The sequence below is a fragment of the Mastigoproctus giganteus genome, chromosome 6, assembly GCF_048544385.1.
Source record: "Mastigoproctus giganteus isolate SK-2022 chromosome 6, ASM4854438v1, whole genome shotgun sequence".
NCBI lineage: Eukaryota > Metazoa > Arthropoda > Arachnida > Uropygi > Thelyphonidae > Mastigoproctus > Mastigoproctus giganteus.
Genome location: NC_143580.1, coordinates 230807091 through 230820199, shown reverse-complemented (window position 1 = coordinate 230820199; position 13109 = coordinate 230807091). Strand labels below are relative to the sequence as shown.

Below are 13109 nucleotides of genomic sequence, written 5' to 3'. Positions count from 1 at the left end.
ACAGGACCAGAGTATATCTGCCAGGGGCAAAAGATGATGACGTTGTAGAGCAGATATCATCTTTTAAGAGCACAAAATGTGATATTGTTGTACATGTTGGAACTAATGACCTTAAGAGTAAGAGATCTGCAGATTTGTTTAACAAGTACAGGTCAATGCTGAAAAAAAAGCCACGAGTTAGGGTTAAATTTGAGTGTTTGCAATCCAGCCCAGATACGATAGGAGGGAGTATTGAGAGCCTTGCTAATCAATTCGGTCCTGGAGAGATTGTGCAAGGCTCATGAGGTAGAATTTTTTTCAGCGTGGTCTGTGCTTGCTAACAGGAGAGACTGCTCCTACAGGGATGGGATATGCTTAAATAGAAAGGGTGCAAGAATATTTGCTGATGCTATCGAGGCAGCGTTAGGTGGGTCAGAAAACTACTAGTTTGGGGATTCACATACTTAAAAGATTAATGGTAGCTGCAGGCAGAAGCGAAAGTGATTCTTCCACTGCTTCTGTTGTAATGAGCAGCAGCCTAGAGAGCGAGCTGCTGGGTGTAATCATGGAATAAGTAAATACATGGGTGTGTTAGGGTAGTTAAGCGTAAGAACAAGTGCATGTATACTTGCATGTACACCAATGCTAAAAGTATAGTAAATAAAATTGATGAATTTGAAGTGCTGATCAAAACATCAAAGGCTATACTTTTGATATCAGAGACATGGTGCCACGTAGATATAAGCAGTGCAGAATTGGAATTTGGGGAGTATTAGCATTAGTAGAGGCATACTATGCAAGAAAGCGAGCTTATGCAGCCTCAGCCAAAAAAAAAAAAAAAATTTCGCCCCTCCATTCATTCCAAATGCCTGTCCAGCTCAGTCTTAAAATTTATTTAGGCTATTAGCTTCCACAACAAAAGATGGAAGCCTGTTCCATCAATCAACTACCTGCTGGCTAAAGGCAAATTTCCACACATCTATTTTACAACTGTCTTTCCTCAATTTCAATTTATGCACCCTTAGGTTCATAATCTGAACAAGTGGAAGACTCCTATCAGCATTGGGCCTGCTCAAACTATTCAAGGCCTTGTACACCTCAATCAGATCACCTTGTTGTAAGTGATTAGTCTTCATATACTGCAATTTGTAGAACTTAAGCCTTTCTTGGTAAGAGCACCCCTTTGGTCCCCTCACTAATCTTGTTGCTCTACTGTGTACTTGTTCTAGCAACTCTACATCCTTCCTAAAATGAGGCCTCCAGACCTGTACACAGTACTCTAGGTGTGGCCTAACCATTGCCTTGTATAACGGGATAATCACCTCCCTGTCCCTGCTAGTAAAATTCCTATATATCATTTACAAGACTCCATGACCTGCCCTGGCAGCCCATCTGCAGTGCTCCGCAAACTTTATATTTGACTGCACAATTACCCCCAGGTCTTTTTCACTTACCACTTCCCTGAGTGTAGTACCACACAGTTGGTATGTTTCTCTTTGGTTATTGCTACTCATATGCAGTACTTTGCAATTGTCAATGTTAAATTCTAGTTGCCACTTCTCAGCACATTTTCTCAACTTATCTAGATCCAGTTGGAGTAGCATACTGTTTTTACTGTTGTTAACAACCCTGCCAACCTTTGTATAATCTGCAAACTTGGACATTAAACCAGATATACCTTCGGCAGTATCATTGATAAATACAGAAAAGAACAATGGGCCCAGCACTGAACCCTGGGGAACCCCACTAATAACATTTGTCCACTATGAGCAGTGTCCATTGATTACCACTGTCATCTCCTGCTCAACCATCTCTTTATCCATTGTAGTAACTTACCCTTAATGCCATACCTCTCTAATTTGTACAGCAGTCTTCCATGTGCAACAGTATCAAAAGCTTTCCTGGAATCCAAGTATATGATATCAAAATTATTTTTGGCATTCAGTTCCTTTGTGACCACATCATAGTATCCAATCAAATTGGTCAGACAAGACCTCCCTTAACAAACCCATGCTGTGTCTATTACTGCAGTCTTTTCTAGATCATCCTGCAGTGCTTCTTTAACCAGTGATTCTATTATTTTCCCCAGAACAGAAGTTAAACTAACAGATCTGTAGTTACTTGTCATCTTTTGAACTCCCTTTGGGAATTGGTGATACATTTGCACACCTCCAGTCCGTGGAGACCTTTCCTGAGTCCAAGGAAGCTCTCATAATTATGGCTAAGGGTTTGCTTACTTCCTTTAATATAACTGGATAGATCCCGTCCACCCCAGGTGCCTTCCTTATGTTTAGCTTCAACAATTTCTCCTCCACTTTGCTCTCGGTTATTACAAAATCACTTAGCTCCCTGTTAGTGTTTCATAAACATCTGGCTCTCCCTTCATTGAATAATTCCTCTTGTGTGAATGTAGATGCAAAATACTCATTCAGTTTATCAGCTACCTGAGCATGATCATCAATAGGCAACCCATCTATGTTAAGTGGTTCAATCTGATTCATCCATTTCTTTCTAGAGTTTACGTAAGTAAAGAACTCTTTGCTGTTTTTCTTTGCATTCTTTGACAAAGATTTATAGTAATCTGCCTTCGCCTGTCTAACCTTCTTTGTGACTTGATTGCAGACTAGTTTATACTTGCCATAGGCTTCTGTGTCACCTTATACTTTATATGCATCCCATACATTCTTCTTCCTATTTAGATTCAATGTTGGTAACATCATCAGTTGATCCCACTGTTCAGAATTTAAAAACTGTCTGAGACCTCTGTAGTCATCTTTATGAAATAAAAGCCCTTCCCTTTAGGCTTGATGGTAGTTACATCGTTAAGTAATTCCCACATTAGTACATTGTGATCACTGCCACCCTGTGGTTCCTTTATCTGCAAATTAAATGTACAATGTGTACAGAAAGGACAGACAGTGTAGGGAGGAGGGGTTATGCTGTTAGTTAAGAACACAAAAAATCTAAGGAAGTGCATCCAGTTTACCCGGTGGACAGTGCAATGTTGAGTCTGTTTGGTGTGACCTAAACACTGGGAAAGGGGAAATGCAAGTAGGAGTATGTTATAGGTCTAATGACGCTGTTAGTGCAATGAACAGTTGTGCTGAGAAATAGAATGGGGCAGTAAATTAGAATGTCTTGTAATGGGGATTTTAATTTTCCTGATATTGACTGGAAGTTGTGGATTGAACACTCGCACGATAGCAAGACTTTTGTGGATTTATTGGAGAATTATTTTTTACAGCAATATGTTCGAGGTGCAACCACAGGGAGTAATACTCTTGATCTGATTATCAGCAGTGATGACGCATGCATTAGGAATTTGCAGATAAAGGAACCACTAGGTGACAGTGATCGCAGTGTACTGATGTGGGATTTACTTAAAGATGATCAAGGGTAATAGGATACCTTTATGATCAAGGGTAAAGGGAAGGATTTTTGTTTTTGTAAAGGTGATTACAGAGTTTTCAGACAGTTTTTTAAATTCTATAGATTGGGATCATCTCCAATGTTATCAACGGTGAATTCTAAATGGGTAGTCTTCAGGGACTTCAGGCTTTTCATACTAACTAAGAAATACTGTTCAAGGTTCAGACCTGAATTAATGAGGCTTATGGCAGAAAAGAAAAATGCACGGAATGCATATAAATTATCAGGCTACACAGAAGCCTATGCCAGATATAAGCTAGTCTGTAATCAAATCACAAAGGAGGTTAGGCAGGTGAAGGCAGATTAAGAGTAATCCTTGGTAAAGGATACAAACAAAAACAGCAAAGAGTTCTTTACTTATGTAAACTTTAGAAGGAAGGGGATGAATCAGATTGGTCCACTTAACATAGATAGTTAGACTATTGATGATGCTGCTCAAGTAACTGATAGACTGAATGAGTATTTTGCATCTACATTCACACATGAGGAATTATTCAATGAGGGGAATGCCAGAAGTTTATCAAACTCTAACAGGGAGCTAAGTGATTTTGTGATAACTGAGAGCAAAGTGGAGGAGAAATTGTTGAAGTTAAACATAACGCACCTGGGGCAGATGGGAATCTGTCCAGTTATAATGAAGGCAGCAAGGGGAGTAAGCAAACTGTTAGCCATAATTATGAGAGCATTCTTAGAGTCGGAGGAGGTCCTCATGGACTGGAAATATGCAAATGCATCCCCACTGCACAAAAGGAGTTCAAAGAGTGACATAATTATAGACCTGTTAGTTTAACTTCTGTTCCGGGGAAAATAATAGAGTCACTGGTTAAAGGGGTGATATAGGATCATCTAGACAAGACAGCAGCAATAGTTAAGACAGCATGGCATCTGTAGCCGAGTGGTCAGGAGTGGGAGTGCAGTAGCATATGCTCTTTGAGTAGACTGGGGTTCAAGCCTCTGACTGCTGAGTACGGTTGATCTGCCAACCTGCACTGGACCAGTGTGGCAGATTATGGTCCATTTCCCTCAGCATGAATCGTTGAGGAGGCTTCCATCCGGCAGTGGGTTGATAATGGCTGCACTTTACCTTTTATGGGTTTAATGGGGAAGTCTTGTCTGACCAATCTGATTGGATACCACCATGTGGTCACAAAGGAACTGGAACTGAAGTTTAACATTGACAAATGGAAAGTACTGTGTTATAGGTAGCAGTAAACCAAGAGAAACGTACCAACCGTGTAGTACTACACTCGGGGGAGGTGGAGAATGAAAAATACCCTGGGGTAATTGTGCAGTCCGATATGACGTTTGCTGAGCAGTGCAGACAGGCTGCCAGAGCCTGTCTGCAAAACTCCAGAGCAGGTCATGTAAATGACCTGCTCTGGAGTTTTGTAAATTTTATATAGGAATTTTGCTAACAAGGAATTATCCCTTTATATAAGGCAATGGTTAGGCCACACCTTGAGTACTGCGTACAGGTCTGGAGGCCTCAGTTTAGTAAGGATGTAGAGTTGCTAGAAGAAGTACACAGTAGAGAAACAAGATTAGTGAGGGGACTAAAGGGGTGCTCTTACAAGAAAGGCTTAAGTTCTACAAATTGCAGTATATGAAGACTAATCACAATGTGATTTGATTGAGGTGTATAAGGCCGTGAATGGTTTGAGCAGGCTCAGTGCTAACAGGACACTTCCTCTTGCTCAGACTAAGAACCTGAGGGGGCATAGATTCAAATTGAGGTAAGGCAGTTGTAAAATAGATGTGCGGAAATTTGCCTTTAGGCAACTGGTAGTTGATTGCTGGAACAGACTTTCATCTGTGGTTGTGGAAGTTGATAGCTTAAATTTAAGCCTGAACTGGACAAGCATATGGAGAGACTGGAAGAGTGAAATAGGAGGGTTTTTTTTTTTTTTTTGGCTGATGCTGTATTTTGCTTTCTTGCATCATATGCCTCAACTTTCAGAAGCAAGTTTTCTACTCTTAGCCTGTTGAAAATCTAGTTTGGACTGTTTAATAACTGCTTTACAATTGTTGTGGTCTTTGGTGTAGGCAGAAAATGGAACTGAAGAATTTGAAACAACCAAATTACGATATGCAACATTCTTCTCTTGAACAGCCTTAGCACAAATATTGGAAAACCAAGGTTTAGATAAAATACCAGATTTTAAAGCGGAGTGTGGAATAAAGGATTCCATTTCTACAAGAATAATTTCACTGACACGATCTGAGCAAATGTTTACATCAGAAGTTTTGGAACAGTAATCAGACCAAGGAAAAGAAGAAAAGAAATCTCTTAAGTCATCCCATTTTTGTGTTCTTGTAATGCTAAACAACATGAGGTTGGGAATAGCCTTGAGATAAAGGCTCCATTGGAGTAGAGACAATCACCAAGTTATGATCTGAGGTGCCTAAAGGACCACTCACTTCGATGGTGTACTTAGAAGGGTTGTTTGTGAGACAACGATCAAGCGTGTTGGCTGTATGGTTAGGATTGTCCGGTATTCTTGTTAGTAAATGAACAGTCTGTGCAAGGTCAGTAGTAATTGCAAAAGCCTCAGCATCTCACCCAGCTTGGTCAGTGTGACTAGAAAATGGAAGGTAGCTGAAGTTGTGAACATTAAAATCACCAAAGAAAATTACCTCACTGTTAGGAAAATTGGACTGGAGAAAGTCATGTTGCAAAGAGAGGAAGTCAAAGAGCCCCAAGTGATTAGTGGAGTTTGGAGAATGGTCGAGACGACAGATGAATTTGACAGAATGAGATAGAGAGATTTTAGACCAGAGAAGATCGAAAAGAGGAGATTCCAAATTATCAAGTCTCTGACAGGGAATATTGGAATGGACATATGCAGAAGTACCACCTTTGAGGCGAAAGGAATCATACAGCGAATAATTTGGGCGACTGAGATGAGCAGTAGTTGAAACAACCAATAACTGAGATCCTGTGAGAAAAAGTACATGGGGTTTGGCAGACTGCAAGTGGAAATGGGCATCATTGAGATTAGAATTGAGACCACGTATATTTGTGAAACGAACTAGGAAGTGTTTAGGAGGTTTCGATCTTTTTACAGATAAAGTAACTGAGAGTGAAAGAGAAAACCAAGTTTTTTAGATGCAGAGGAAGCAATATTTGTAATGTGCTTGTGCCAAGAGAGATTAGAAATCAAGATGAGATATGTTATCTCATCTTGAGATAACATATCTCATCATAACATAACTCTTCCCAAAAAGAGATATGTTATCTTGCCTAGAAATTGGAGTGCCACCAAAATTAAGCATAGGAGTAGAAGAATCCTTTTTGCGAGGAAAAAGGCAAGACTGAGTTTTAGGAGGATTGAAATCAACTAAGTTGTCTTTGCCCCACTGGAGAATTAACTGGATGTCGGCATTTAAGGAATTGGTGATATTCGAGAAGTTGAAGCTGATTGAGCAGGGCAAGGTTTCTCAAAATGGAAAGTGGAATGCAATGTGGTATCATTTGAAAACTATGGATAGGATTTCCAGTCAATGGAAGAAGGTCATTAATATACAATAGGAAAGGAGTGGGAGAAAGAACTGAACCTTGTGTGACACCAGCATTAGTGGAGAAGTTAGAAGACAGAGCGCCATCTACCATCACCCTCAGTGAGTGATCAGAGAGAAAACTGGATAACCAATACAAAAAACAGTTGGCAAACCATAAGATGGAAGCTTGTTGAGAAGACCTTTGTACCAAATACGATCGAAAACCTTTGAGATGTCAAGAGCAACTGCTTGCGTTTCGCCGAACTTTTCCATTGAATCTGTCGATAAATGGGTAACACAAGCCAGGTCCCCAGTGGATCGACACTTATGGAATCCGTTGCTGTCGATCCACTGATGCTATTATGTCGATCAACGAATGCTTCTATGCATATATATATGTGTGTAAATCTTTTCCACACACACACACACACACACACACACACACACACACACACACACACACACACACACACACACACACACAAGTGGAATTTCTCTATTACGAACTTCTATTTAATGCTCTATATTAAGAATTTTTTCGCAAAACATTGCACCTATAAACAAAATTACATGTAAAATTAACCCCATATAGTGAAGTGTTAGTCTCTCTATAACGAATTTTTTTAAAAAAATTAGTAAAAGCATTTTTGAAGATTTTCAATCATTTACTGCTAAACAGCCGCTCGAATATATGGCCTCCTTCCCTCCGAAATTGTGCATTAGCATCTGGAATTAATCATCCTTTTAGTGAATACTTGTGGCCATTGACGCCCGTAGGAGGGTCTTTGTTTCATTTTTGTTACAGTTATAAAACTAAATGGATTTTCTTAAAAATGGTCATAAACTTTACAATAAATAGGGTATATTTATAAATTGATGTTGGCTCAGGGGAAAATGAAATTCGCTGTGGTAAGCCTTTAGCATGCTGCAGCGGCAATACATAGAATGCTACCATAGTCAGTTTTTAGTAACACCTACTGAGTGACATTTGTTTCTCACCTCAACCGTACCATGTGACCTTCCTGTCACTCATTATATGGTATGTCCGTTCTCATCTAACTGGACTCCCAGTAGATGGTTTTCATGAATTTTTTTTTTTTTTTTTTTTTTTAATTTTGTTGTTTTAGAACAATTTGTCCTCAATCACATAGGCTATATGCTTTTGTGTTTTTTTTTTTTTTTTTTTTTCTGAAAAGTAACATACAGCATACATTAACCGTTAATTTTCTTTCGTGTATATATGAATGAAAGTCGTATATTTCTTCAAAGTGATTGATAGGAAAGGTCACGTTATACTGTTGAATTGGCAAGCGAATGTCATTGAGTAGGCAGTACTAACAATTCATATGTGGCCAGTGCAGGGAAGATTGCGGTATGTGTATTGGCAAGAGCTGCAGTCAAGTAATTTTTACAATTGCGCAAACAATGTTGAAGAGTAAGTATTAATGATAAAGTAAAGATTCTTCATGATATTGACCAGGGTTTTAAGAAAAAAGATATTGCAGAGAAATATGGCATACCTGCAAGCACCTTATCTACGATTTTAAAAAATGGAGAATCAATTTTAAATGCAATTGAAGGAGGAGCAGACAAGAAGCGAATTAAGTTGTGTGTATACGAAGATGTTGATAAAGGTGTTCTAAAATGGGTGAAAATGATATGGTATTAAATTCTGTATGTCCCTGGGATATAAAGAATTTAATGTGAGTGAATTAAGAATTTAAAGCGAGTGAGTAAATTTCACTGAGTGGCTAGATAAATTTAAGAAGCACCACAGAATTGTGGAAAAGGTTATTTGTGGAGAAAGTGTTAATGTAAGCGAAGAAGAAGATTGCAACAGTTGGAGGAACAATATCTTAAAGAAGATTTTGGAAGAATATATGAACCTAAGGATGTTTTTAATGCTGACGAAATGGGTTTATTCTTTAAATGTTTACCGAATAGAACACATGCTTTTAAGAGTTATAAATGTTTTGGCGGAAAACAAAGCAAAGAAAGAATCACTGTGCTAGTTGGAGCAAATATGACAGGAAGTGAAAAATTAAAGACTTTTAGTCATCGGAAAATCAAAAAACCCAAGATGTTTTAGAGGCATAAAATCTTTGGAAGTTGACTACACCTTTAATAAAAAAGCATGGATGACAAGTGATATCTTTGAAGACCGGATATTAAAACTAGACAAGTGTATAACAAAAGAAAAAAGGAAAATCGTTGGTAACTGACAACTGTCTGGCACATCCTGCCAGTATTTTTGCCAAACTTAGTTGTTTTTAACACCAAACGTGACGTAAAAACTCCAGCCAATGCACAAAGGCATTATGAAAAATTTTAAATTTCATTATTGAAAGAGAATAATAATAAAGATTGTCAATGCGTTATCAGAAAATAGAAACTTGGCAGTTACAATTAACCTTAGGGATTGCATCTCTGAACTGGCAAAAGGTTGGACAAACGATGTCACTGAATACACTATTCAAAATTGTTTCTCGAAAGCGGGATTTGCCTTCAATACAGAAGTAGAACAACAATTAGACAAACAAGATGAACTGCCCCCTGCACAACTGAAAAACTTTTGGACATTATTAGAATCGTCCGGAAACATCGAAAATGAAATAACACTGGATAGTTATGTTCATGTAGATCAAGATCTGACTACAACAGAACATCCAAATGAAGATGAAATACTGCTGAACAGTGTTAAACACGACCGTGATCACAAAGAAATTAATGATGACGCTGAAGACACATCAGAACAACCCATAGAAAAGCCAACTAGTGAAGAAATGATTAACATTTTTTAATTGTACCGTGCAAATGAAAATTACAGATTTTTTAAATTTGTCATACTTACCGGAAAAATTTGTTAACGTAATTTAAATAAGTGTTTTTGAAATAAAATACATTAAAAATAAATGTAGATTCATTTTCTAATTAAATAACAATTTCTAATAAAAAAGATATTCTCTGTATAACGAAATTTCTCTATAATGAATTTTTTCGCTGGATTTATCGAATTTGTTATAGGGAAGTTTGACTGTATGCATATGTATACAGTCGTATATGTTGTTTATGCCGTAGAATTTATACAAAGGTGAATTTATCAAATACTGTAACCATATTTTCACTATTTTCTTCTGCACACATCCTTGTAGACATGATGATTTATGTATGAGTCTTCATGTTATATGTATATTAATGGCATGTAAAAAAAGTGTAAACTGCAGCCATTATCAACCCACTGCAGGATGGAAGCCTCCTCAACAGTTCATGTGGCATAATCGTCATCTAATTCTCTAGGTAATTGATGTGAACCAACCTATTTACGTTAACTGGTACATTTATTACTTGTCCATGTTCATAATTTGCATTAAGGGTAATTGTGGTGATATCAAATGCTCAGTTACAACATCCAGTGGAGGCAAATGAGTAGGATATGTTGTTGGATATATATAAATTCATTTGACCTGGCCATAGTTGGTGTCCATCCCTCTTTTAATGAAGTATGACATGTATTATACGTCATGAAAGTACTCACTTCTTGTAAATGAATTTCATTTTGAAATAATTCATATGAAGTTGTTGGAAATGATTTCAAATCCAATTGAAACCATAAAAACAAACGTTATCACAAACGTTACAACAAAATCAAAATGGGTTTTTTTACACTAGTTTTTCAAACTCGCTGTCAACTTGTGTACACACTATAGGGATGCAATCAGGAATCTCTTTATTAGCCATTTCTAATTCTGCTTTTTTTCATGCACGATATTCTTTCATTCCATGCTGCTGCAGTTTTAGATTCCTGATAAGTATTAAGCCTAGTAGAACTCTTTGGTTGAATTTTATTATTATTCGCAATAGTTTGAATTTATAATTTCCTTTTCTTCTGTTTATGATATTCCTTCATTATTTCAGCTCGAGTTTTTTTGGGTGCAGTTTGAGAACTCCCAGGCATAACAAAACACTTGTTGAATTTCATCTGGATTCACATTTTTGTCCAACTTCCCTTTCTTTCTTTCATGATATTCCTTCGAACGCTGGGCTGTAGATTTTGGCACAGTCACTCGTGTATTAATCATTGTGCTGATATAACGGTATAACGTAGCGCATCACTGCTTACTTGTACTTGTTGCATCATTCCACTTTTTGCTTCACTGCAGCAACAAGTATAATGCATGCGCATCGAGTTTCGTGACAATTTCTAGGTAACGTAACGCTTTTTTCCCAATAACACCGGTAAAAAACCCTCTCCAAAATCCTCAAGTCTTGAGCTCAAGTATGAGGCTTCATCATATAATTCATCCTATTGTATCAGAACAGAATTGCAGGGCACATGCACTGACCTAACTTAAAATTTTTCAACACGATTCTGTATTTATCCCACAAATCTTTCTGTGACTGCGAACTGCATTTTGCATTCATGGATAGTGGACCTTTTTTTGCAGCTGTCTGCCCATTCACAAATATGTGATGATTTTAATATGTTGGGAAGTAGTACTTTCTTCTTTATTAGTGTAACAATAAACTAAACTTAAAATTCACAGGGAAAAAATATTTTTTTTGTTAAAATATTTTCATATTTCTTACCATTTCTTTTTTATTTTATTCACATATGTTAAGCTATAGTATTCTGTGGGCCAATTCTAAAGATATGTTATTAAAAGATAAGTTCTAAAAGATTATTCTAATTTATTAAAAATGGGGGGGGGGGGATTAATTTTTGTAATTAAGCTGTTTCTAAATTTTTACAGGATAGATCAGTGGAAGCTGTATCTAATAAATCTAATAATCCAGAATCACTTGGGTCACAAGAAGTTACTGCACTTGGTGAAAAATCTATGCCGGTTAGACAGGTTGAAGTGAAACAGGAGGAAATCTTACCAGAATTAAAACAAGAAGTTGATGCAGGTAATATGGAAAACACAACTTTCTTTGATGAGTTATTGATAATTTTGTTGCCTAAGTATTAAAATGGATTATTTTTATTATAAATATCATCTTTTCAGAATGCAGTTTAAAATTTATTACTTAAAATAGTATTTGTTTTTTGTATTATATGAGGTGACATCACATGGGACAGTGGACCAACTCAAGCTTTACATAGTAAAATTAAGTATCTGCACATGAATGGCTGAACTCGCAGAGAAATTTACAGGGATTTGATTTTCAACATAAGATGATAATGTTTTTTCATATCCAGAGATAAAGAAGTGGCAGTATTTCAACTTTCTACTCCAGTAAACATTGATTTAATATATAATATGTTTTCAAACCAAAGGATTGCTATTTGAAAATATGGACTGCTTTTGAAACAAAAGATAAATTTAAATGGTGAAAATGTGCTGGTTTCTCATCTACAGGCAGGTTTCGTACAATTCAGTCAGTTATAAAATTCTTGGCATCTGTCTTTTGAGGTGTGAGGAGGGGGAGTAGCAAGGAATGGTTAAAATAGATTTCTTGAAATGGATTGTATTTTCACAGGAAGGTATTACTCTAAATTGAGGGGAATATACCAGAGGAGAGGGGAATATACTCAAGAAGATTATTATTTATATTTTTATATCAGGACTGTGTATTCTCATAGGTCATGCTGCAGTAGTTGTGATTGGAATCTATGGATTGGAATTGGTGTTTCATCCTAATTTTTTACTAGATTTATCACTGTTAGCTGTTTGTTTAGGTATATGAAAAATTATTTAAAAGGAATGAAATTTCAGTGATTCCAGTGACCATTAATCATCTGCAGTTGGGGAGTCAATACTACATTCTGTAAACGAGGAATAATATAAGGATAAATCAAAAAGTTAGATAGTTTGTGTGTGCAACTAGCACCCCATGACAAAATGCACTCCGAAGGTTATACTTATTACACTTGAAATATCAGTATAATGAATTCTTATGTCGATGAACAAAATATTCATTATAACAAAATTTTGGTACAGTGAAACACAGGAATGAATTCTTATATTTGTGAACAAAATATATTCATTATAACAAAAATTTTTACAGTAAAACACAGAGAAAAGAAAAAGAACGATAAGTTGCATTTTACAAAACAATTATAACAAAACTTATTAAATGCAGTTTAAATGAAAAATTTAAAAATTGTGTTTTTTCAAAGATTAAGTATTAAAACATGGTTATTATTTTCAACAAAACAGAACTTTTATTAGTTCTGACTGGAAAAGAAGGAAAACATCATA

The 13109-nt window shown here is 36.6% G+C and overlaps 1 protein-coding gene across 2 annotated transcripts in view; it reads left to right on the top strand.

The window, feature by feature from the left end:
• LOC150085071 (heterogeneous nuclear ribonucleoprotein U-like protein 2) overlaps window positions 1–13109 on the top strand; it is a 372157-nt gene that overhangs the window by 80519 nt on the left and 278529 nt on the right. For both annotated transcript variants that reach the window (XM_090376770.1, XM_090376771.1), the window contains exon 3: window positions 11658–11814. In XM_090376770.1, coding sequence (XP_090232896.1) covers window positions 11658–11814 — 157 coding nt within the window. The remainder of the gene's footprint in view (window positions 1–11657; window positions 11815–13109) is intronic.